The 25,991-nt window shown below is 39.9% G+C and overlaps 1 protein-coding gene across 1 annotated transcript in view; it reads right to left on the bottom strand.

The window, feature by feature from the left end:
- SBF2 (SET binding factor 2) overlaps window positions 1–25,991 on the bottom strand; it is a 233,149-nt gene that overhangs the window by 171,833 nt on the left and 35,325 nt on the right. Inside the window, 1 exon segment of the mRNA XM_050974804.1 lies at window positions 16,247–16,335. Coding sequence (XP_050830761.1) covers window positions 16,247–16,335 — 89 coding nt within the window.

Here is a 25,991-nt window from a genome sequence, read left to right as displayed (position 1 = left end):
GATGAGTCTGAAGCCTACTGCTGTCAGAGTGCATCACTCAGCAGTCAAAAGTATCTTTTGAAAACAATAAATTAACTGTCAGAGGGAGAAAAGTCCTGTCCAAGATAAGGCAAATGGAAGTACACAAAAACTCCAGCAAGTTACATATAAAACTACATTTGAAAATGACTGAGAAATGTGGCAGAGAAATCTGCTAAGGCACAAGGATTAGAATCATCAAATCACAGAACAGTCTGAGTTGGAAGAGACCCATCAGGATCACCAAAATCCAGCTGCTGGCCCTGCACAGGACACCCCAAGAGTCCCCCCTGTGCCTGAGGGCATTGTCCAAGCACTCCTGAGCTCTGCCAGGCTGGTGCTGTGAGCACTGCCCTGGGAGCTGCTCCAGTGCCCAAACACCCTCTGGGGGAAGAACCTTCTCCTGATATCCAACCCAAACCTCCCTGACAGAACTTCAGGCCAGGACCTTGACCTCTGTCACTGGTCACCACAGAGAAGAGACCAATGCCTGCCCCTCCTCAGACCCTTTTCTCCAGGCTGAACAGCCCAAGTGACCCCAGCCACTCCTCACACAGCCTCCCCTTCCACCTCCCAGCCCCCCATCTTCCTGCCCTCCTTTGGTCACTCTCTAATAGCTTTATAATTGTTCCATACTGTGGATCCCAAAACTGCACACAGGACTCGAGCTAAGGCCACCCCAGTGCAGAGCAGAACAGGACAGGACAGGACAATCCCCTCAATTACTACTAGGATATGTTTCATCATGCATCAGAAGGAGAAAGCTTCTAAAAACTGATGATGACAAGGGCTAAAATAAGAGCAAAGGTAAAATCCCTCCAGAAGGACTGAAAAAACCCCCCTAAGAAGTCTTTCTAGGTTATAGTTTCTCAGAGGGGTTCCTGGGGAAGTTCCCAGAACAAAATTGTATTTTGGAGGAGAAGATGCAGAAGATTTTGGAAACTGAAAATATCAGAGACCATGATTCCAAGTGTTCTGTGTGATCAAAATATAAAATTAGATAACTCTAAATTGTGAGTTTCTGAAGACAAGACAGGATAAGGTTACTGGAAGTAAGCAAATGTTGAATCTGTTTATAAAAGCATTATCCAGAATCTTTGCTTGCAAGTAGCAAATGTGCAGAAGACATCAAATTACAGAACTAGAAACCTTACAGAAAAGCAAATTACACTGGAAAAGAATCAGAAAGGCTTCTCTACAGCAAGATCATAAATCACAGCTCCTCAACAAAAGTAAATGGATGCACTCAACACAACAGAGTCACTTAGTAAAAAGTCTTTTAGAAGGAACATTAAAAAAACTCTCAATCCAATAAATTGTCATGGTATAGGAGAACAGTTCTCTTTTGAAGTAATAAGCTATTTTTAAAATTAAGAATAAATGGTTGGTTTTCCCCAAGTGAGAAGAGGAAACTAAATCACATGAAAAAAGAATCCTGAAGATGCACATGCAATACCAGACTTCTTGTCACCACTCAGGAAAGGGAACCTGAAACATGGTTCACTTGAACGACATTAGCTCAACTATCAACAGTGTAACATCTCTTAAAGATCTCCTAAATCCAACTCCCTGCCCAGAACAGGGACACCTTCCACTATCCCACGTGGCTCAGAGCCCCATCCAACCTTGCCTTAAACACTTCAGGGATGGAGCATCCACAGCTGCTCTGGGCAGCCCGTTCCAGTGCCTCACCACTGCCACAGTGAATCCTCCCATCACCCCATCTAAGCCCATTTTCCTTTGGAAGCCATTCCCCCTTGTCCTATCTCTACCTGCCCTTGTAAAGGTCCCTCTCCAGCTCTCTTGTAGCACCACATCACACACTGGAAGGCTGCCAGAAGGTTTCCCTTGGCTTTCTCTTCTCTGGGCTGCACAACCCCAGTTCTCTCAGCCCTTCCTCACAGGGGAGGGGCTCCAACCCTGTGATCATGTTGGTGGTCTCCCCTGGACTCCCTCCAACAGCTCCATGTCCTTCCTGTGTAGGGAACCAGAGCTGGATGCAGTGTTCCAGGTGGGCTCTCACCAGAGCAGAGCAGAGCAGAGGGGCAGAATCCCCTCCCTCCCCTGCTGCTTGTGCTGCTTTTTGCAGTGTCAGCAGAAGCACACACCCTATGGGAGCCCAGGAAATTCCTCTGGCTGCCCTGGAGGACTCAAGACCCTGTCTGGGGGGCTCAGAGACCTTGGCACAGAGCCCAAGACCCCTGTGCCTTTGATTTAGCCCTTGGAAAAAAACAATTACCATCCTTTATATGAAGGATTACAAGCCACGACAGTTTAAGTAGAATGACAGTGAATTTATCACAGGGTGAAAAAGTAGATTTTGGGGGTTTTAGAATGAGGGTTCGGGGGCAAGATGGAGGAATCTGGGCATTTCCAGCCTTTCTCCTTCTTCTTCTTGGCCTCCATCTTCTGCTGTGATGTTGGCACTTTTAGATTGGTTTAGAGTAGAAGCTCACTGTCTAACATAGGTGACAGGTATTGGGAAGTAATTGCAAACATTGTATACATGGATTTTAGTATAAAGCCATAACACCACCGTGGGGGCAGGCAGAGTGCCTTGGACTGTCCTGCTGAGCAGACCTCATCAGGACAGGAGAAAGAATTTTATAGATAAGACACAATAAACAACCTTGAAACCGAGAAATGAAGAGCTCAGACTCCTTCTTCAAGCACCAGGCTGGGAAAAGAGACTTTTTAAAATATCTCAGGGTCACTCTGACCAGCTAGAGATCCCGAGACAACACCCCTGTGTGCACTGCCTCTCGCTGGGCTCTGAAACACGGAGGTGCACTTGGCAAATCTCATTTACACATTTCTAGATTGCATCTCAAAGTAGGTAATTGGCTTTCTCCTCCCTGGACCAGTGCTGGCACAGAGAACTGCAGCCTCTCCAAGAGGAAAACCCAAAGAAGGGGTACCTCCAACTGAAAGGAAATGATAGACAGCCCCTGAGCACCCCATTCTTGCCTCATCCAGGGCAACACATCACATGCTGTGAAACTGAAACAGCACATTCTTTTCTGCCACACTTGAAGCCAGTCATCTGAAGAGACAGGAGTCATTACATTTCCTTCTTTGAACTCCAGAAACCACCACTAAATTCCATCCCTCATTTAAATATTGCTTCCACTGAAGTGAGGCTCTTGCAACAGACACGTAAGGTATTACCCATAATAGGTGAAATAGTGCACGTAAAAATGCTGTTACCTAACTCACAGTAGTAAATTCATACTTTAAAAGGAAAGCTTATGGGCACTATCATATTTAAGCAATAAGACATAAGAGGGTGTGCATATGCTGTAATAATGACACACCTTAATAATATAAGAAGTATGTCAACTATTATCCCATACTACACACCCTAAAATGCTTCAGCATAGATTCCATCTATGTATTTAACAAATGAAATTAGCATACTTAGAAAAGATGTTTATTTAGTGGCTGATAAGCTCAAAATGTTTCATTAAAAAACCCCAGCCAATACATGCCACCAAATACTCCTTTTCAGGTAACACTTTCCAACCATTTCTTTTCATGATAAAACTACAAATACAGACTGTTAAAAAATACTTGCATCATTAAATGTATTCCGATCCTGCAAGAAGAAGTTAAAAAAGGAAGGAGAGCCAATGAAAATCTCATTTTCTGTAATTTTGAAGTGGTTTTGAAAGCTTAATGATGAATTTTGAAAGAAAATTAATTAAGTTCTTCTTTTTTTTTTTTTTTGTTTTTTGTTTTTTGTTTAAACTGCTTCTGTCTTTCCATTTCAACAACCTAAGAAATAGTTCAATAAAAACTTCCCACTAAGGTTCTCTCTGTTAATTCTCAGTCTGAACTCAGGGGCTGGAGTGAGGTGGCTTTAGCTGAGGTCTTACACACAATACTTCTTGCAGCCTAAAGCCAAAGTCAGCACAAAATCTGACATTTGATTACATTTTCCTTAATTATATCATTGTTCACCTTGGACCAAACTGAAACCTTTTGGAAAATGTTTTATTGAACACTTCACTGAATACTACCTACTTAGCCTTTGCCACACAAAATACCAATAGAATTGTGTTTGTGGCAGCCAAAAAAAAACAAATTTAACTCTGGTGTGCCTTCATTTTAAACCAAGCTAAAATATATTTAAATATTTATTAATTGCATATGATTCCACAGAAGTTATTACTGCAAAATGTTTTTCTCAGGCATAGCAACTCAAATAGTTATTTTCTCCAGCTAAGGCACACTGGTATAAAAAACTGATATCAACAATCTTTCAAGCCTGATCAAACTCCACAAAGTTATTGTTATTTAATGTATTTCCATTCTCTTCATCACTCTTTGGTTATATGAGTTTTGGGAAACATGTGAATTTTTCATAATTGTATTACCCAAACTCAGAGAAAATTGTAGATATACACTGATTACAATAGTCACATTTTCCAACTACACAGCTGGAAATCTTTTGGATGAAAGACATTCAGACATGAAATGACCAAAACTCATCAATATTGTTACTTAAAAGGAGGTAAGTGTAACAAGAATCAAATCTTGAATTTCAAACTAGAAAACTTCAGCCATGCCTATGTAAATAAGCCATAACCCAAAGCACAAGTGACTTTTCAGAGTCATTTTTGCTCCTCAGTGCCAATTCAATAACTCGCTGCGGATGCTGAAGAGCTGCTCATGCAGAAGTGGCTGCTGTGAGCACACATTGGTCAGAGGAGCAAAATATTTAAATTGGGGGGAGGGGGAGAATGTACTCTCCACCCACTTTTTGAGAGGTCTTGCCAGTTCCTCTGCTTTTTGGAAGAAGCAGCTCAAATCCAATATACGAGACACGAACCAGATATGAAAATGGTCCAACAACAAATCTTCAAAATTGCAAATGCCAACAAGTCTCCACAAGTATATTACCAGGCCAGCATGCAGGAAAATCCTTGTGAAATAAGGTTTTCTGGTATGCAGTTATAGCAAATAATCATGAGGTGATGCCGAGAACTGGACAAATCTGGTATTCCAGGAATGTTAAAAACATCGAGGTCACGAATGCACGCTGTAACTTTAGTACTCACTTCTTATCCCACTATTTGGACATTAAATCTAATTCATTCTTCATTCTAAGCTTGTAAGCTGGGATTTTAATGAACATCTCCCTTGTCCACTGCTATAACACATGTCAAAAAGGAAACAATATAGTTAAAAAATGAAGTGAGGTTGATTCTGCATATGCCATGTACATAACAGGAGTATTGCTTGTTTTTAAAACACTACATCACACCATTGAGCTGTCAGAAAACTAAAAACAGATCATCTCTCCTGGATCAAAATTTTGAATTTATTTACATTGTTTTAGAAAATGCTCCCTGCATTCCTAGCACACAGGTAAGCCTAACAAAAAGCACCAAAATCATAACTGCACTGGGCATTTTATTATTAAAAGAATATTTGGGTTGATTATAACCCAGTGTAATATACTGCAGGAATCCACACAAAGTAGTTACATAACCCAGCCTTGTCCTACCAGTCTGTTTCACACACACTGGAATGGATTTGTGTTGAACTGCCTTTACTTAGATAAACAGCTGAAACTAAGCTCTGAAGACACAGAGACCAGGGGAGAAGAGGGAGAGGGACACAAGCAGAAAGTTAAAGCCATTTCTTATATTCAATTCCCCACAATTTATGGTAGACTGACCACAGAAATACTAGCAGCTCAGTGAAACAGCAGATCATTTTATTGAGAGGTGTGACTACATGTTGTGTATTACATTAAAATTGCTTTAGTCCTAATTTTATATATATGTACTAGTTGCTTTTGTCCAAGTAACTTGGCAGAGATTCAAATCAGAAATATACTTTCAGAAAAAAGACATTTTGGACTTGAGTATAACCAATACTGGTCAGTAACAGAGCATGATCTGCTTTTCTGATCTCCTTTTGTTGACATAAATAAAAGATCATTTTACATCCAAGTGAAGGAACCAGCCAGTGAAAAGGAAAGGTGAGCAAGCAGTTTGGGGACACCTTTATGACAAAATCTGGGCAGAAAAGTTTCCTCAAAAGCATCAATAGTACCTTAGAGAAGCAATCACCTTTATGGTAGAAACATAAATCCAAGGTGGGCAGGGCAGGGAGCAGGGGGAATTTGCTCTTTTCCAGGGAAACATGCTGAGAGCAGGTGATATTTTGAAGGATACAAACCTGCAAAACTTGTGATATCCAGTCAGGGAAGCTCAAGTTCCAAACACCATCCAAGAGAAGACTTGGGTGTCAGAGTTCTCCCTCCTTGCCCAGGTTCACTCCACAGCCCAGATTTAATTAACTGCAGGCTGAGCAATAGCTACAAGCTCTGCAAGGATCACCACACAAGCAGCATTAGCCACAAGTCAAGCCTGAAGTGCCTCCTGTCCAAATCTGCAAGCTGGAGCTTCACTGATTCCCATTAGCAGCCAGTTGAAATGCCTCATTTATTACTCTATTTTTGATTTTTTTTTCCCTTTTCAGTTTATGCTGGTATCCATGACAGCTAAATAAAAGCACCTGCCCAAGTGATGCTTGGACAGTGTGTCCTTGAAAAACACAGCCACTGCAACCCAAGAGAGCCCAGAGAGGTCTCTCTCAGCAACCTTTCATCAAGTTCTAACACTCCATGGATCAGCTGCACCATGAGCACTCATCTGAAAAATCTGCCACTTCTGAGGGTTTTGGCTGCACTGGTTTCATTCTGACATCCATTCTGACAGAGCCATGAGCACTGAGAAAAAAGAAAGGCTTTGCCAGGAGCAGTCCAGGTAAACTGCTGGCAGAACTATTGGTTCCACACTGGGAATTCATTACAAGAGCCATGCTTGTGGCAGATCCCCACTCAGGAGAAGTTCAAAGACAAAAACTCTTCTTGGTGACTAGCCCTAAAATCAGCACTTCCAAATCACATCTGAATAAAGTTATGTTTTTCTTCTTCCTCTAAATAAAAGCTGTATTTTGCATATAAAAGTACATTATTTCTTTACTCTTTTACCTTATAATGACCGAGCCCAAACTTCTGTTGTAACAAATATATAGAAAATTATTATTAAAATTATTATCTATTGACTTCTACTTAAAATAAGATTTCTTCAGTAAAATTCTCATAGTCATTTTCCAAATTCATACTGAAATTAGGATCAGAACCATGCCAGAAATTATAAAATACCACAATACTAAAGAATAATACAGGAGGAAGAAGGCCATCTAAACAGCCTAGCCACCTCTTGTATCTTCTAACCTTGAAGTTCATTTATAAACTTCTTTTTCCACCTACAAATGCCAGGTTTTATAGAAAAGAAAACAATTTGTCACATGTAACTGGGAAATAGACAAGAGTCCAAAAAGGCTGTAGAATAAAACCTGCAAATTTCAAAGTGGCTCTGCCAGTTCCATGCAATCACCCAAAAGCCAGGACCACCACCATGCAGTACTGAAACAATATTCAGTGGTTGCTTTATAAACCAACAAACAAAACATCCCAGCCTCAGGATTCATAAACTGAGCTCTGTTTGAGACTTCAGTTAGTGGTGGTGCTGGAGGCCAGTGGGCTACTTTTGGGGGGAAAAACTTTAAAAAATTGGTAATAAGCCTCCAAGTGCTTTCCCAGGAATTTTGCATGGCACAGCCCAGTCAGACACTGAAGCAGTGGAATCAGCTGCTTTCTGCAGGGGTGCTGTGTCAGGTGCATGCCTGGAGCCACTCTGACCTTCATGGAACCTGGAAATCTGAAATTACACCAGCTGGGAAGTGCAGACAGCCTCTGCACTGATCTTTCTGCTTGGCCTCAAACTGGATAATGCAATGACAAAATGAGCTGTGGCCCATGGAATGCACAAAATTGTGAAGTATCATCACAAGATTTGCTGATGTTCTTTGGTGAACACAACTAAGACACACCTTGTATAATTTATTATGAATAAGCACTTACACTGCATAAAGGCTTCAAAAAAGTTTTCAAGTTTAAGAAGCCAAGCTTTAAAACCACTAAGATGATTTAAGCCAGCATCAGAAACCTGCATCAAAACACAACAAAATTTATGCAGAGTACAAACTAAAAGGTCAGTCAAACTGGGTTGTTGGGGGAACATAATGATTTACAAGTACTACTGATTGGAAATTCTAAGCATGGAAAGTATCAGCTTTAACAAACCACTAACAAATTTGTTCAGGAAAAAAGTAAAATATCATTTATTTTCAATTAATCTGTTCTCTTGAACTATTAGAAAACATTCCGAAGTGATTTACAGTCATAGGAATCAACTTCACAGATGAATTATTTCTGGATTCCCAGAACACATTCAGGGACCCAGTTCAAGTTTCACAATCTTGTCTCCAGCCCAATGGGCTGTGTTTGATTAGCTGCACATCATCTGCCTTTCTGCACAACCCCAGAGAGGATCTCTCTGTGACAACTGGATATATGGTCATAAATCCAACACACAATGCTCTTGCTGGCTGGCTTTCTCCAAAACCACACCAATTCTCAGCTCCCTGCACAAACACACAGCAAAACCAAACCAAACACCCCAGAAATGTCAGTCCAAGAACTGTCTCAATTATGGCACTTCAAGAGTAAAAGAAGTTCCAGATTCTTACAGAAAGCTGACAGATATTCTATAATAAGGAGCTGAAACAAAACATAGGATTTTAAACAACAAACTGGAAAGTGGTGCTGAGGTAATTCAGTGGTTTTCAGGATTGTAACATTTGTCCAGTTTCTCTCTCTTTCTCTCTGGCAGTTCCAGGAAGATGATCATTGCAATGGTGGCAAAGTTTGCTGTACTTAACAGGGAGGGCAAACACCTGACAATCCCCCCCAGAGAGCAGGTCTCATCTCCCATGGTAACCCACAATATTTCTTCATTCATCTCCACTGTGATGTCCCAGCCAGGCTCTGATGTCCAGCCTGGTCCCTGGCACAGCTCTTTGTGCAGAGCAGGCACAAAAGAGAGTCAGGACCTTCACTTTCCAGATTAACAGATCTGAGAACCACCTCAGGAGATTATCCAAGCAATTCCCCTTGCCATCTCACACTGTTAGCCTCACACATGGCATTCTCCATCAGAAACAAATAGGACTGCTCAAAATTTTCATTCTAAATAGCATGAGCTCCATGGTTAAACATTTATTACAGTTTACACCAAATCTCCTTTGCTAGAGAATCCATTTCCTCACCATATCCTCAAAGGACCCGGAGAACAGTTTATGCTCTTTATTTTATTTATCTGAAGTCTTCCCAAGTCTAACCTCTGGCCATCTCAGAATTTTGCTTACCTTTATTCAAAAGTTAAACTTCTTTGATTCATGCTGAGCTCTGTAATTTGTGGAGACAACAGATGGGGAAATGCAGACACTGTACACAACTAACTTAGAGAGGTCCAGTCACCTGCCCATGGCACCAGGCAAAACTGGAAACAGGAGCTTTGTAGAGCAACAGAACTGGATGTTACAGTGCACATAAATTCATTTATATTCACTTTTGTGTGCTTGGGTCAGCATAAAAACAGTGCTGTGAACCCAGAGGGTGCAGCACTCACTGGAGTTTTCACTGCCTTAGCAAAGTACGTTGGTTTGTGGCTCTGCAGATAAATTGCTCTTTTGTTGCTTACATCCCAAACTTACATGGATTTGTGATCATATAGAATTATTCTGAAATAATCAGTGATGGTTAGTGCAAAGTGCAGCAGGTCATGTAGCTAAAAAACCTCCTCTGATGTTAAGGACGTGCTCAGCTTTTCAAGAACATGTGTCACAGTCATGTGCTGCCTTCATCCAAGTTAACTTTCAAGTATAAACTAATGTTTTTTTAAAAACACAAAGCACATCTCTAACCAGGCTAATCATAAATTTGAAAAGAATTAAATTAATTAATTAAATCATAGTTTTTTTTCCCCATAATTTTTGCTCTCACATATAAAACAATGGCATTTCTCTTCAGTTTTGGTTTCTGGAGATACAGCCCATTTTCCCATCATGTGTTTGAGATGCATGCTGCTCTCCCTTCTTAGTTTTTCAAGAGCTTAAAAAAAAACCCAACCAAGGAACATAAAAATTTAAATATAATTATATTATTATATAAATATAATCATATTCTATTTAGATAATAATAAATTTTAATATTACATGTTTATATTTAAATATTTAATATTTAAAATTCAGAACCTCCAGAAAAAGCAGGGTCTCCCAAGAGACTTAGTGTACAAAGACAAGTCTGTAAGTTATAAGGTGGAAATACCAAGACACTCCCAGAATTTTGGGAATGTTACAACACCTCATGGCTTAACTGGGGGGTCTCAGAATCTCCTCTGCAGACTGTTACACAAAAACCCCAAAGCAGAGACTCAGAGTGAAGTCCATGTTGCAGTCTTTCCTCTCATTTTTAAACAAGATGAGAAAAACTTATGCAGAGGTAAGAAAGATGCTGAATCACACAGAAAGCTTGGGTGGACAAGACCATCTCATGCAGACAAGGATTATCTGTGGAGATGACAGAAATGAACAAAGAAAACCAACCCTAAGCATTCTATGAGTCTAAAAATATCTGCACATCCTAAGCAAGCTTGTAAAAATGGATTTTTCCTCCAGAGGATCTGAAAAGAATTTAACTTAAAATGCAAGTATGTGGATCTTAAAACACTGTGATAGATGCAAAAGAGGTTACACTTCAAACAACTCCATTGAAAGAGCAGAGAGTTGGAAAAGAGCTGAAATTCCAAACACGTGTCACTTCAGTATTTTACCATTTCTACCAAACTGCTGACTGCAGTGCTCTGATGTGGTTATTTTTCCAACTCAAACCAAAACTAAGAGTGGATAAAGCAGATTAATTGAACCTTTGATAGCACTCAGTCCAGTGAGACAAAGTTATGCTACACAAGGACTACTTGCAAGTCCTTAGATACAAATATCAAATTATTTTACCACATTAGTCTTCTTCAAAATCCAAAAGCTAACATCCATTCAGAAAGAGCAGATTCTAAAACCAGAATAGAGCTGGTTTTCAGCACAGCAGAAATGTAACTGTAAAATACACCCCATTAAGAGCACTCTGAGTTGTCTAGTGGAGGCTAATATGTCCAAAGAATAGAAGCTGAGTCCAAAAACACTGACCAGAAAATAAAATCTCTATACTTTTGCTATCATCTGTTTCCTACTAAGTGCTGAAAGCACCTGTTCTGTAACATGGGAATAAAACCAGCACAATGCATTTCCAGGTGCTACACTGAGCTCTGCTGTGCAGTTGCTCATTGAAGAATTACATATGCAATGAGTCTTGGGAGGAAAAAAATGTTTGAGGGGAAAGAGGAGCAAAAAATCCCCCACCAAACAAAAATCTCTGCAGCTGAGCAGGTGCACTGAAGGTTAAATGGATGTTGTAGACAACTCTTTATTCAGGTCCTTAAAAGCATTCATGCTTGAGAAAAATTGGCTTATAGATCAGCTAGCTAAGACTGAAGCATTTACAGATTAACTCCTTTAAAACTTTAATCACCTCAGGCCTTAACTGTGTCATCTGCAGCCCCAGTTGTCTCTTATGTCTTATTTAAAATAAGAAGTGAAATGCTCAAGGATCAGATTTTTCTCTCAGAAAAGATGCCTCGTCCCAAGGTGGCAAAACAAAACCAGTACTAAGAGATCAGCACTTGAATTTTGAAAGTATTGCTTTTGACTGAATGGGTAATGATTTCCAGAGACTCTGCAGTGGAAATTTTCAGAAGTTTAGGAGTTCTGAAAAACTTTTCCACTTTAAAATCTGGCCTTCTTTTAAATGTCTTCAGTAGAGTGCAACTCTGAAGACAAATGAGCTGGGTTTTGGTGGGGTTTTTTTGATAGTTTTTTCTCCCCATTCCAACTGCAAAGCTCCAACAGAAGTAAATATCAGTTAAGATCTCAGAGGTAGAGCTGTAACTCATAAATTATGTATGAAAAATGAAGTGGAAATTTGTACAAGACCAACTAGATCAGTCAGAATACAAATACACTTTGAAAATATCATTCCTTACTCTCATTTTACAAAACTCATGGGGTTTTTTTGTTTCTCAGGTTAGTTGGAATTTGAAAGTTGAATCCAATTATTCATGAAAGACATTCCACATCCATTTAAGAGTTCATGTCTAAAGCAAAACAAGGGTGTAGAAATGCTGAGCTCCACAGCAAGGGCTGTACACTAAGGAGGAATAAACTGATTCCAACGACTTCAAGTCCACCTTTAGAGGGAAGGAGGCAAACTTCCAGATCCCAAAGGATCCTTGCAGCCTTTCCTTTTCTCTCAGTCTCATAACTTGTGTAAGTGGTCTCCAAACTGTTGTATTAAACAGCACTTTTTACCAATTAAAAATAAACTTTGTAATTCAAGTAATTATTTGGATAGGTGATTATCTTGTCTAGAAATACATATTCATTTCTATTCTTGACCACACCTGAAATTCCAATTACTGAACCATGACACTGCTGCTAACACTAGCACCAGGTACAGAGGGAAATTTCCTTCCCTGCTACTCAAGCTGCAGAAACACATCATATCCAGCTCAAGACAATGTAACTGTTTCTAGGGATGACTTTCCTTGGCCTCATTAAGAGCAGCCTCCCAACACTGACTAATGCAGATGAATTAGTTTAACTAATTTTGCCCTGGGACAAAAATGACTTTACAGTGTAACATTACATACCAAAGCTTCCTCTGATGTAGAACTAATTATGATGTCTAGAAAGTTACACAGCGGAATTAAAACTGCATTAGAAATAAGAAAAATATGCAGAAATGTAAAGGTAACTCATTCAACCAACACACACTCTTGAGCATTCTTTCCACAAGCAAGATCAGGAAGTTTGATTGCCCTGACCTTATACTGCTCTGAGTGCCTCAGTTGACTCTCCAGGATTATTTGTACACTTAAAGTGCATCTGAAAAAACTTCTCAGAAACAGACAGGCTATGGAGAAGGATACCCAAACATGTTCATTTAAAATACCATGGGGGGCAGCTATCAGATTGGGGTGTTCTGCTGCATTCTTTCAAAAACCAATGACTGAAATGCTTTTCTGAGCCAAATATTTTATTCTCTTTAAGAATGAGCATAAATCTCTCTTTACCCCTCAAAGTCAGCTTTTTTCCAGTTCCAAAGAAGTAACTCCCTCTGACTTGCATTTGTCTATAAATTGCAGATGGACTGCTCTTTGTCAGGAAAATGAAGATGCTCAGATTCTGAAGTGAAATTGTTCCCTAAATTTCTCTTGAATAGCCCACAAAAGGTTCTAACAAATGGAAGAAGTGCACTCTATTGCTTCTGAAGTAGCACTCAATATATATGATACATAACATTAAGAAATATCATGTCTTATTCACAGTTCCATCACACAATTTAACAAATGGTAATAAAGCCTTCAGCCCTTTAACAGCTACTGTGATTATCAATAACCCACTGCAGAAGACTTCAGGTGTGTTTCACAGCAATGTGCAGGTGGCTTACCAAAGTTTCCCCATTCTGTTATAAACAGAACAAAGCTAAAAGCTGTGAAGTGTTTGGTGAAGCAGCAAATGCAAAAAGATTAAGAAAAATCTCTTCAGGTAGTTTCAGGTGATGCAGACAAGTAAGAGGAGCAAGAAAAGACTGACCAACACCTGAGAGCATCATTCCCTCAGCAGAGACTCAAGGCTTTCCTCACCACTGACAAACACAAGACACACAATCTATTGAACAAGACAAATTAAAGTACTTGACTTGAATAAAGTTGAATATTTCTGCTGAATTCTGGACAATGTTTTTTACTCCCAGCTCATGTGTTTGTGACCAGAAGACAGCTATCATGCTGCTCACATAAAAACAGACACTTTGAATAACTCTTAACCCTTTAATCCAGAACACACATTCACCAAATACAACACCCTCCAGTGAAATTCAGACTGCAATCACATTTTATAATGACCCAATTCTCTATTTCTCTGTCAAACTACCAAAACTACAAAACACAGTCCAAGTGAAAGGTGAAATTGAGTCTTCATTTCTGGAGAAGATGTTTTCAAAATGATCCCTCCTTTTCACTCAGTCAAGGGCAGCTCCAGTAGGCCCAGTTTGTCCCGTGGGTGCCTGTTTAGCAAAACTGAGCTCAAAAAAAATCTCCCTTCAATCCTATCATTAGCATGAAAAGCTTTGGCCTTTTTCCTTCATGAGAACACAGTGAAGAGAGCTTGACATGTTCTCCAGATACAAAAGATGGCTTTTTTTCCATATAACAGGAACCATACAGATCTTTCAAAGAAGAAGTACATTTAAGAGGATATTAACTCAAACTTGTCATAGAAGTAAGTGTTAATAATAAATATGTCTCCCTTCAGTCTCATATACATTTGTCAACTAATCTATTCTTACCTTTTTCCCCCATTTCTTTTTCCTTAAGGTTTGCCTATTACCCCCTCATTGATGTTAAATCTGCCCTCAAGGTGACAATGTGGTAACACAGCTTTTCTTCTTTCCTTTCCATGATTTAATGTTGATTCTCGTAAGATTCATCCAAAACATTGAAAAAAATTCCTGCCAACATCTGACATTCATAAGTGATTTACTTCAGTACTTGATCTTTGCACTATCTCTAACTCCTCAATCTTCATTAACTAAAAGTTTATTTACCACACTTGGAAAGCAGATCAAAACTTGACTGATTTTGCCAATTGGCTGAATTGATGTCCTTAAATTGTCAGATTTTGTTTTATTTGGAAAGTTTAAAGTCTTAATGGCTTGGCCTAATGAGTCATTTGAGAATCAATACAGAAATGTTTTGTCCCATTTAAAAAAAAACCAACAAAACTTCCTTTAGAAAGATGTTTCTTGTAGTGCTAAAATCCTACAATTAAACTTAAATGGGAGATAACACCTGGGCACAGATTGAGATTCACTGCTTCAAGAGAAGGTGGAGCCTATTTATTTTATTTATTAATTTTTCACATTGTCACAGCTAGTCAGACCCATTGCTCTCTCTGAACAAGGTCAGGAAGATCTAAGATTGACATTTGTGGGACACAGTAAATCCCACCATGACTCAGCCCTTGGGGCTGTCTGAAGCAAGATGAACCCTCCTGGCTGAACCTTGGAGCTTCCCCAATTGCAGCAGAGCTCGGCGTTGCCAAACCTGCTGTTATGCAAGTGCACCAAGAGGCTGCAACTCCCCATCACAGGGGGAGAAATCCTGCTCACCTCAAAGAGCAGGGCATGGCAAGCCCTGAAAGCCCAGGCTGGAGCTCCTGGCCCAGGCTGGAGCTGAACTGGGACCCCAGAGGAGGAGAAGAGCGCGGCCGCGCATGCCAGCTTGGGGAGCGAACGCGCCTCGCAGGGAGGGAGCAGCCAAGCCCAGTCCCCTTGCTGTCCTTCATCAGGGCACAGCACGTGGCAGTGGCACAGAGCAAGGAGCTGAATGCTGCCTGAAAGGTGCCAGCTTGGGAAAAGCCTGCTCTGTTGGCTGTATCTGTGCAATAAACCCAGTGAAGAGTCAGTGTCTTTCTTTGTCCTCTGCAGCTGCATGTGCCCCACAGCACAGAGACTCCAATTGCAACATCCCCTAGAGCCCATCTCCTCCCATAGCTCATCCTGTCCCAGAAGTTGCACAGTTCACACCAGTAAAAGTTTCACTCTGACTTCTCAGAAACCTCATTTCAGAATATGAAGCTGTTGAGTGAATCCCTGATCCAGAGGAGTGAGAGACACCTTTTCATTGCATCCCACAAGAAGAGACCAAGGCAGGGAAAAAAGCAGCACCTTGGGAATTCCCTGCTTAAAACAGATCCCTGCACACCAGCCTTGCTGACCATTTTAATAAATCCAGTTTATTGGGATATTATATTAATTTCTTTTTGAATCTACATTATACAAATATGCATTTGTAATTATTTGAACATGACAGTGAGAAGTCAGCTGCCCTCTGAAGGCTGCTCCCAAAAACATTGGAGCACAAATAAGCATTTCTTTTAAACACAGTTTATAAACTTGCAGCAGACATTTTCTATATTTGTGGAATATTTACTTAGCTGTGCATACCAGAACAAATTATCTTCTGTTAGCCAAAACTGTTATTCTTAAACCTACAATCCATCCCCTGTGCTCACTAATTTCTACCCATGCCCTGCTGGGCTAAACAATACAGATCATTACATGAAGGCAGATTTATCTTCCAAATGCATGTGAAAGAAATTCCAAAACTTGCAAAATGTAATGCAAACTTACCAACTCTATTCCCTGTGGAAAAGGAGTGTCTTCCCAGTCCTTCTGGGGAAATCTTTGTATGATTTTCCCCAAACCTTCTGTTGGTCCTGCTGAAAGATAAAATTCAGTTACTTAAAGGCAAACTGGTGGAATTGAAATCACCATACATTTGATTGAAATCACCATACATTTGAGAATATTTTGCAAATATACCCAATATTATTAAGCTTCTCACCACAAGAGGCAGAACACACTCCTCAAATGTGTCTTGCAACTCATATAATAAATACAATCTCAACATTTTCCAGCAGTAACACCAGGAATCACACATGAAATGAAGATACAAGCTGCATCCAGCCTCTACCTCTCACGTTTTTAAAATGCTGATGATTATTGATAACTTTGGTCTCTCTCTCTCCAAACAGCAGTAAGTTTAATATCATGGATAATGTGATATTTAAAACAGAAAGCAATAGTTTCTCAAGAAGCAGTCTTCCAAAAGAAGCCTATAGATTGACATAAATCTGCAGATTAGAATCCCACATGATTAATCCAGGACACACTAGCCCTTTGCCAGTATTTCTCACTGATTTCCTTGGACAAGTCAGCAGTGGTTTTCCACACAGAAAGATGTTAAGAAAAGCTGGTAATTTCTGGTAACTTTTCTGATGCAACTGTCTTTTTTTACATGTTCCTTTTTTTGGAAGCAAGAGTGCTATAGATAAATTTTGGAAACACCACAAACACCCCACAATTGTAGTGCTGTGTCATCCTGAACAGTCCAGGAATGCACAATACAAACAGCAATTTTGTTCTTCACCTTCTGAAATCCTGCAGTAAATCCTGAAAAAACCTTGCCCTGACATCCAGCCTAACCTCCCCTGACTCAGCTTCAGGCCATTCCATCAGGCCCTGCTGCTGGTCACCAGAAAGGAGATCATGAAGAAGCTGTAACTTCACTGGGGCCCTTTCCACAGGGTGTCTCATTCTTCAGTCTGTCCATACATCAATGGCAAAGCTGAAATTTGCAAGCATTTAAAATACCTTTTAATAGCTGACCTGCCTTATCTAATTGAATCATCTTTTCTGTAAAGTTGTATCACAAAATGTTGAGATTAAGCATTAAAGTTGTTAAACATTTTCTGATCAAAGAAAACCTTCTCAAAGCTGTACTCTGATATTATGAAGCAGTCCAGTTGATGCATCAGTAGTAGCAGTCCATATGTGCTGCCTCCTCTGCAGACACCCAGGCAGCAGCAATGAATACATTACTCTCCTGGCTTTACCATAAAAAACCATTTTCAGTCTGACACAACTCAAGTCTGCTAGCATAAATCAGTGTTACAGTGGAAAAAAAAATAGGCTTCCTCTAAGCTTCCTGCTAATTTACAGTTTGAGTTTGCAGCTACCTTAAAACCCACAAAACATCTTCCAAGACATTTGGGCAGAACCAATCAGATGGGTTAGTAGGAAGAATTTTCTCCAGTTTGTGCATATTTACACTTAACATCCTGTGACTGTCCCTTGGGAATCATCTCAGAGCAGATGTTCTTGGTACAATGGCCATACAAACTCCAAGGAGTAGAAGTCCCAGAAGCAATCTCAGCCCCAAGGTAGCACAGAGTGTGACTGCCAAGGGCAGCCTGCTGACAGACTGCAGTCACAGGGTTAGCTGGGAGCTCTGTGCATGAGCTCAGCAAGAAAATGCCAAAGCAAGTACCACATTCTAGAGGAGCTGCAGAGATGCTCAGGAGGCAGAGCCAGGATGTGCCAGAACCCAAGGAACAAATTCAGACATGGCTCCAGCTGCAGTTTTGTAAGGAAAAGGAGCTCTCAGTTAGGCTGTAATAACTGGACAGGGCCACCAGCCACTGACCCACTGTTAAGTGTTCCCCTCATGAACTCTATCAAAGCATTTCCATTCCTTTATGCAGAGAGCAGCAGGGACTGTGGAGAAGGTGACTGCAGAAAGGGGCTGCTCCTCCATTGAGGAGGAGCCCCTCAGTGTCAGAACTTCTCCCCTTGTTCAGGTGAAGTCTCCAATTACCCCCTTAGCTGCTTATCCTAAGTCATATCTCTGTCAAATCTCTTCTTCCTCCAGTTGTTCTAGGGCTGGCAGGTGGCACAAAGAGACAGCAAACAAATGCACCCAAGGCAGGGCTGAGCACAAACACCCTCCAGGCAGAGCTCAGCCTGCAGGAAAGGGCAGGAGGACCAAGCTGAACAGAGGTATCCAGACTTCTGGAAAAGGAAGCATCCAAGAGTCACAGTAGCAAACAGTCCCTGCTATGTTTGTGCTCCCTAAGTTTCTCTGTGGGAGCACAGGTGACTTTTTTAAATTCTGAACTCAGTTTACAGCAGACAGACCTCTGACACTATCAACTACCATTATAAATCATGACATCCAGGAAAGTAGCTTCAATTTCTTCTACTTCATCATGGTCTAAAGCTATCAATCCTTCTAGCTCTCCTTTTACTTGACTGCTACAAAGACTCTCTCTACATTACAGTACAGGAAGCTCTTAATTCAGAATTGAGAGATGTACATTTTTTAAAGTTTTTTATAGTCTCTCCTTTATGTCAAAAGCTTATCAGGTTTTTTAGGTTGCTTGCCTCAGAAAGCCCTGGATGCTGGCCACCAGTGTTAGAGTTTCCTGCATGTAATTCCATCCTGCTTTCAAGAAGGATTCGAAACCTCCACAGGAATTTCCCTGAAGAAACTGATGTGCTGCTGAGCATTTTCTGAAAGCCACATCAACTTCTAATGCTGCCTGAACTTGTACTTCAGGTACCTCAGGGAGCAAAGAGAAGCCACTGCACACCTCCCATGGAGCAGCTCCCTCCAAGAGGTGCAGCACTTGTCCCTCCTTGTGTCCCCAACCCAGCCTGTCCCCACTGGTGGGAAAACACCTGGAAACCAAAAATAATTCTGGCTACCTCTAGTTCAGGCCCAACTGATTTGGTATCCAAGTTCTCAAAAAATTTAGAAAAGGATCCTGTTCAGAACAGCTCAGAGAAGCCTCACAAACATCCCAGGTATTAAACAAAAAACTTCAGGCCCTCAGCAGTAAAGCTGAATCTTCAGGAAACCACTGACTTAAATACAGAGAAAGACTAAAATTCTCAAAAAGTTCATGGAACAGTACACAAAGGATGTATCACAGAAATGCAACATTTTCAAGGGGAAAAAAAGGGAAGTGAATAGTTCTGTGTTCAAAATATGAGCATTAGAAATGCTTAGAAAATATGAGCATTACTCATCCATCAGATATGAGTAAAAAAATAAAAACAAAACATCAACAGAAGGAGCACTGTTAATCCTTCAACAGAAAGGTCCCGTGATACAGATTTACAGATCTACTTAGAATGCATAAAATCTAACTATTTCACATGATTGCTTAACTTGAATACAATACAGACAGGTAGGAAACACTCTTTCCATCCACTAAACTTTGGTTTGGCTTGGGAGGGATTGTTGGGTTTGCTTTTTTAAATGAATCTGCACTCCTTCAAAATTAGGGCAATTGTTCATGATCCCAGAGTTTTCTGTGTTTGCAATCACAAGGTAGAATTCATTGTAACTTTATAAAATTTGAAAAATAAATAAAATTATTCTTTTCAATTACAGAAGTTACTGAACTGCAAGTTGCCTTCTTTAGGAAAAGTTTAGACCCAAAGCACTTGAAAGAATCTCCTGTGCAAGAGAAGACCCAGCAGCTGCACTTCCTTTACTAACAAACCCAGTCCAGTACCATATGCTCAGCACATTTTCCCAATACTTTATACTGCAATTACTGTTGATTCTCTGTTGACAGTTTTCAATCCAATCAGCAAAATAACAGCAGAATTACAGTAAGTCCCTAAATCCCATGGTTTGGGTGAGGGGGTGTGGACACTATCAGCCTTCAGCTGACTTTTATTAAATCATCCAACTTTCAGCAGAGCAGTTGTGTCTGAAGATAACAGATTATTCAAGAGGTGGCTACAACTCAACACCCAAGTGAATTTGCATTCTTGATGCTTTAGCACAACAGGAAGAAACAGAAAAATATCAGGTCATGGGATTTCAACAACTATCACTTGTTTCAATACATGCTACTGATAACTACTGACAACTTTGCAAAAATATTGAAACCACTTGAGGAAAAAATTATAAAGGTGATTCAGATTTTCCCATTAATAACTTCACCTTTTGACCACATTTCCTTCCCTCTGTATCTGGTCTACTTTCAAGCCCCTTTTATTAATTCTTAACACTCAAAGGACATTCCCTCAGTATTCTGGTGAAATTCCTATTAACTAAAGCTAATTAAACAAATGTGACACCACATTAAAAACATGCACACAGTGAACACCGGTAGCAGCCTCCTCAGTTTGTGCCTGACGGTGTCTGCTCTACAGACCTACCAAGACTTCAGAGGTTTTAGAACATTAGGAAGAATTTCTTCATGGAAGGGGTGGTTAGATACTGGAATGGGCTGCCCAGGGAGGTGGTGGGGTCACCATCCCTGGATGTGGCACTCAGGGCCATGGTCTGGTTGGCACCATGGTGTTGGTGTTGGGTTAGAGGTTGGACTTGATGATCTTGAAGGTCTTTTTCAACCTAAATGATTCTGCAAACTGACTGATTCATTAACACTGACACCTTGTTTTTGAACTGGAAAACTAGTTCATTGCAGTGTCAATGGCTTCAGAGAGCCACAGCCACCAGGAAGAGCCTCTGTACCAGCAATGAAAGAATGTTTGTCTTTTGGTGTCCTTTTGAATAGCGTGCAAGCTGCCCAAAACCATGGGTGGAAAAACCATCATCACCAAAACCATCAGCACCACATGGTGGAAAGCCCATGGCTAGCACTGCTCTCTGAATTCAGACCAGTCAGACAGAAGCTTCTGGAGATTTTTGAAACCACACAAACTCAGACATCACTAAGATAACAATGCACTTAATGAAGTATTTGTGAGTGTGAGCAGAGCACAACTGCACATTAACAGCGTGGCCCACGTAGAACAGAAATTGCTCTCATTATTAATTATACATACAAAACATGCCTGGCAGTAACAAGAGACATATTTATAAAAAAAACTACTGCCATTATTATTATTGTTATTAAACACTCATATTGTTACCTTAACATTCCTAAAAAAGCAAAACTATTCCTGTATTTCAATTGAATTACAATTTTTTTTCTTTCATTTTGTTGTAAAGTTTTGTTGCATAAAGTGCAGTACAAAAGTTGTGAAAACGTTGCAGCCATTTTTCAAAACTGTAATTTAGCACCTACAGCAATGAGTTGCATTTTCATTTTCACTAAAGGTGCCAGGTTAAAATAATCATTATCATCTTCATACAGTAGTTATGCTACCTTTAAGAGGGCTTAACTCCTTAATCCATTAAGAATCACAGCTGACCACAAAATAAATTAGGCTTCAAATTTTCAGACATTACATTCTTGCCTGTGTATAGTCCATACACCAAGGGAATTGCCAAGACCAAACCCCAAGAACTCTGAAGAGTAAGAACTCTGAACAAGCAGCCTATACCTTAAGCTACTAAGGCACAAGCAGCTTTTCTTCCCAGCTAACTTCCTCTATCTGCCCTCTTTCTCCTTCTCCTTTTCCCATCTTTTCCTTTAAAAAGTACAAACATGCAACACATTAAAATTCTGGCATAATTTGCTGGTTCCTGAACCCTAGTCCCCTAAACTCCCTTCTTATATAAATCTTTCCCCATGAAAGGTCACATGCCATCTCTTGCTCGCCCTTGAAATTCCAGAAGCAAGCTGTTCATGTAACCTACATTCCAAATTAATGAGGACTGTGATACACTCTGTCTTTTCACTCACAAACCCCTGATAAAAATGCATCTGAGCACTAAGCATTGTTGACATGCAAAGTTTGAATGGAGGCACTTTGGTGATCTGGTATAATTTTCAGGCCTGAAGAAGGAACACACAACAGATCAAAGAACATCAGTAGTTCATGGCATGGAAAATAGTTTCAAAAATAGTTTGCCACTGTAGATGTAAAGGTGATGCAAAGGTAAAGGTAAGAAATAATTTCAAGGATTCAGAAGTACAACTTTACACGTTCAGAGTTAGGAGCACACTGTCAGTGTGAAAGATGCACAGGCAGGTGGCAGAGCACAGAACCTCTGCACCTTTTCAAAACAGGACCCAGGGCTAACAACATCACTGAAATCTGCTCTGAAGTCAAATTCTCTTTATAGAGAGGTTCTTACCTTGAACCTTGCAGGAGTTTTAAACTGTTCAGGATTCTTGTCACTTTTAGGTGCTTTGGAAATGCTTTTCATGGAAGCATGAAGACAACTCATGTTCCATATTGGGAACAGAAATGTACCTGAGACCTGTACCTTTATAAATATTACTACAGAAATCTTGATGCCAGAAGACAGAAAATACTACAGAAGATATCCCCATTTTAACTCAGTCCCTATACAGAAGTCAGTGCTGAAAAAAAAAATGAACAAGAAGCCAAAGGAGAGCTAAAAATAAACACTTAAAAACAAAAATGTTTCTTTGATAGGCCTAAAATACATGAAATTCAGAAAAAAAACCTGTCCAACCCCCACCAGCACATCACAGGCCATGTGCATCTTAAAGTTTGGACATGGAAGTTTGCATGAAGAGCATTTAATTCTGATTTATTCAAGAGAATAAAGACTTTATTACAGCCTATGGCCACTAAAGGTTAGATCAAATGCTGGCACATTTAGGAATGAAAACAGGCTTCCCACCATGACCAAGGACATTCTTTGTACAACTGGCACAGCTCAGAGTCTGTTCTTCTGAACCAGGTCAAAGAGATGCACACAACAGTCCAACAATCCTGGGAATCTGAACAACAGCCATTCTGGAGGCTGGCAGTATCTGCAAGGATGCAGCAAATAATGGGATAAGGCAACCCTCAGGCTCTTTTCTTTGTAAACAGGAAAAATTTGTTGAACTTAGCAGGGGGAAAAAAAAAGTAGCATTTCAATCTTCCCCCAAATGTACTGGCACTGCAGTCAAGACTACCTGAAATACTTGGGATGGTCCAAAATCCTGAATGTCTTGGTATTTATTTGATTTTTTGTACTTTTGTAATTTGCAGAGCACAAAGAAGGGATGTACAAGAAACAGGCTCAATCATTACCACCCAAAGCACAGACTGGCACCTTACTTGCAGGATCATCCTCCCCACTATTGCAGTAGATATTCCTCTAGGCAGGCCAACATCTCTCTTGCTCCTGGCTGTCAGAAATCACTTCTGTGCTTTGTAAATAAAGGAGGTGAAATATTCTAGCTTGTATTCTAATTAAGGTAAAGTGGGAATATGGCAAAACATGCCATATGTCATTCCACTAAATCCACTAAAGTTGGTGTTTTTTCTGAAGGGAGGTTGGCCATTGGTACTCTAAAATAGATCTTGTAGGGGAAATTCACATTTAGGGTTGAACTTCATCCACTGAAGCTGTATCAGTGCCAAGTGAAATGAAAACAGATAAACACCATAAAAAGAAGGAAATGGAGAAAAGGGAAGCAGAATGAGGAATGAACAGGGATGTTACAATCAGCAGCACAGGTGAGAGGCCTATTGAGCTGCAGCAGCAGTGTCCCTCTAATCCTCTAACCAGGGATTTGGTCAGCCAAGCCTCCCCCAGCATCCAACCCTTCTGAAGGAACGTGCCAAATGCCACAAACTCAGGATTACCCTTGGAAAACTGTCCTGCAAAATGCTGCCTCATGCTGAAAGCCACTTCTGAGAACAAAACCTCAGTGACCAGTGGCAGTGAACTCCCTGGCACTTTGCAGAGTTCTGCCAAAAGTTACGTGACTTTGCTGCCGTTGCATCTCTCATCTCCAAGAGCCTGAGTGGGAACTTGTGCACAGGCACAAGCTGTCCTTTAAAAAACTTCTCTGGCCTTCACCTGTGCAAGTGCCAGCTGCTCCTGAGGAACCCCCTTCACAGCATCCTCCCCCACCTTTCAGCAGGACCCCAGCTCCCACAGTGTTTTATCTAGAGAAGCTGCTGATGCAATGAATGCAGCTTGGCTGGAACAGCTGCACCTCAGGACTCTTCCTTCCAGACAGAAGTCTGGGACATAACACACTCCTGGACAAAGACTGGTTTTTTGCTGGGTGGACAGAGCTTTTGCAAAAGCCTTAAAAAAATAACAGATAAGAAAACAACAATGAATGTTAAATCATTTTCGAGTAACTTGCAATGGTTGGCATCATATTCAAGAAATTTGAAAAAAGCTTGGGCAGCTGGCAGGGAGAAAGTTTCCTGCTCATCAACAACTCCCCTTCTTGTTTGCAAACAAATCTTTTGCCAGCTTCTGCATAGGAAGAGAAGATCAGACTTCAAATAAACACTCTATATTAAACAAACAGTCTTTTGAACACACCTAACTGAAAAAGACTTCCCAGCTGTCTTGGAGAAAATATTTATTTATTTTCAAGGAAGGTATAAAAATCAGGATGCCAAGACTATACTCAGCTTTGTATTCTGAATCAATGTCTTAAATGTAAAAAAAAAAAAAAAAAAAAATTTAGGCAGCTTCTCAGTTCTAACAAATTATGTTTACTTGCCCAGCTTTAAAAATAACCCTGTCCTATTTACTAAGTATGATTACTCTTTTCAATAAGTTTTCTTCCTTCTGCAACCATCTTTTGGAATTATTTTAACTGATATACCAAATGAATTTTAAAAAAGCTCCACTTTGAAATTTCCTGAACATAACTGTAAGATTCTAATTTTACCAAAACAATTTTACATTTTCAATATTATTTCAGCATTTTAATCAGCACCCATTTCAGCGTACAAAAATTTCAATACATTAGAAAACCAGCCTGTGCAAATACTTCCTATACCTTTTTTTTTACTTTTTGTATGGTTGTTTTTTTAAACCAAACACAGATGGCAAGGTTAGAATCAGATTTCAGATATTTACCCTCCAGAGATGTAAGTAGCTGTTACTGTAATCTGATTTTGTGGAGCATAAAGGAAAGTTATTCATACTCTAAAATTCAGCAAAGAAACAACTTCACTGAAAGGCTTTCTACATTTTCTCCTTAAGAAGTCTGTTCATGTGCTAAAACTTACTTTTCTAAATCACTTGATAGGACTATAATAGGTAAAGAAGTCAATGCATAACAGTTCTTCTGTATCAGTATTTATTTACAGGATTCCTGAATATGAAGATTCAGGTCTAAATGTAATACTTAAAAAATAAGTTTGCCATGTAAGTTTGTAATATTTGCAATGTAACTTATGTAAAACATAGGTTTGCAATGCAATACTTATAAAGATGTTGAAACACTTGGTTTACTATTTAAGTACAGTCATGTTTTATCTTCTATGGTTTGGGTTTTTATCCTTTTATGTAATTTTTTTTTTTCCAAGGAGCAGAGCATACAGAGATAATCTGGGGCCATGGGGTGGGAATCCCACATTTATCATTTTACTGACTGTACACTGTTCAGATACTTATAAATATACAAATAACTTCTGGAAGTGTCTAATCATGTTTGGTGCTAGCCAAAAAAAGTCATAATTAGATCTATGTGAGGCACAATACAGATAAAAATACTAAACAAAATTCTGGCACATTCCACTGAATATGGAAATGTGCTACTGTGCTCCATTGAAAATGTTAATAATATGGTTTAGGGGTTTTTGGAAATCCTCCCCACTCACACTTGTGTGAACACTGATAAACAAGAGATTCCTTCTTATGACATCCTGGGGGAAAATGAGTCATGTG

This window comes from Serinus canaria, chromosome 5 (assembly GCF_022539315.1).
Source record: "Serinus canaria isolate serCan28SL12 chromosome 5, serCan2020, whole genome shotgun sequence".
Lineage (NCBI taxonomy): Eukaryota > Metazoa > Chordata > Aves > Passeriformes > Fringillidae > Serinus > Serinus canaria.
Note: the sequence above shows the minus strand (reverse complement) of the source record. Positions and strands in the feature narration are given on the sequence as shown.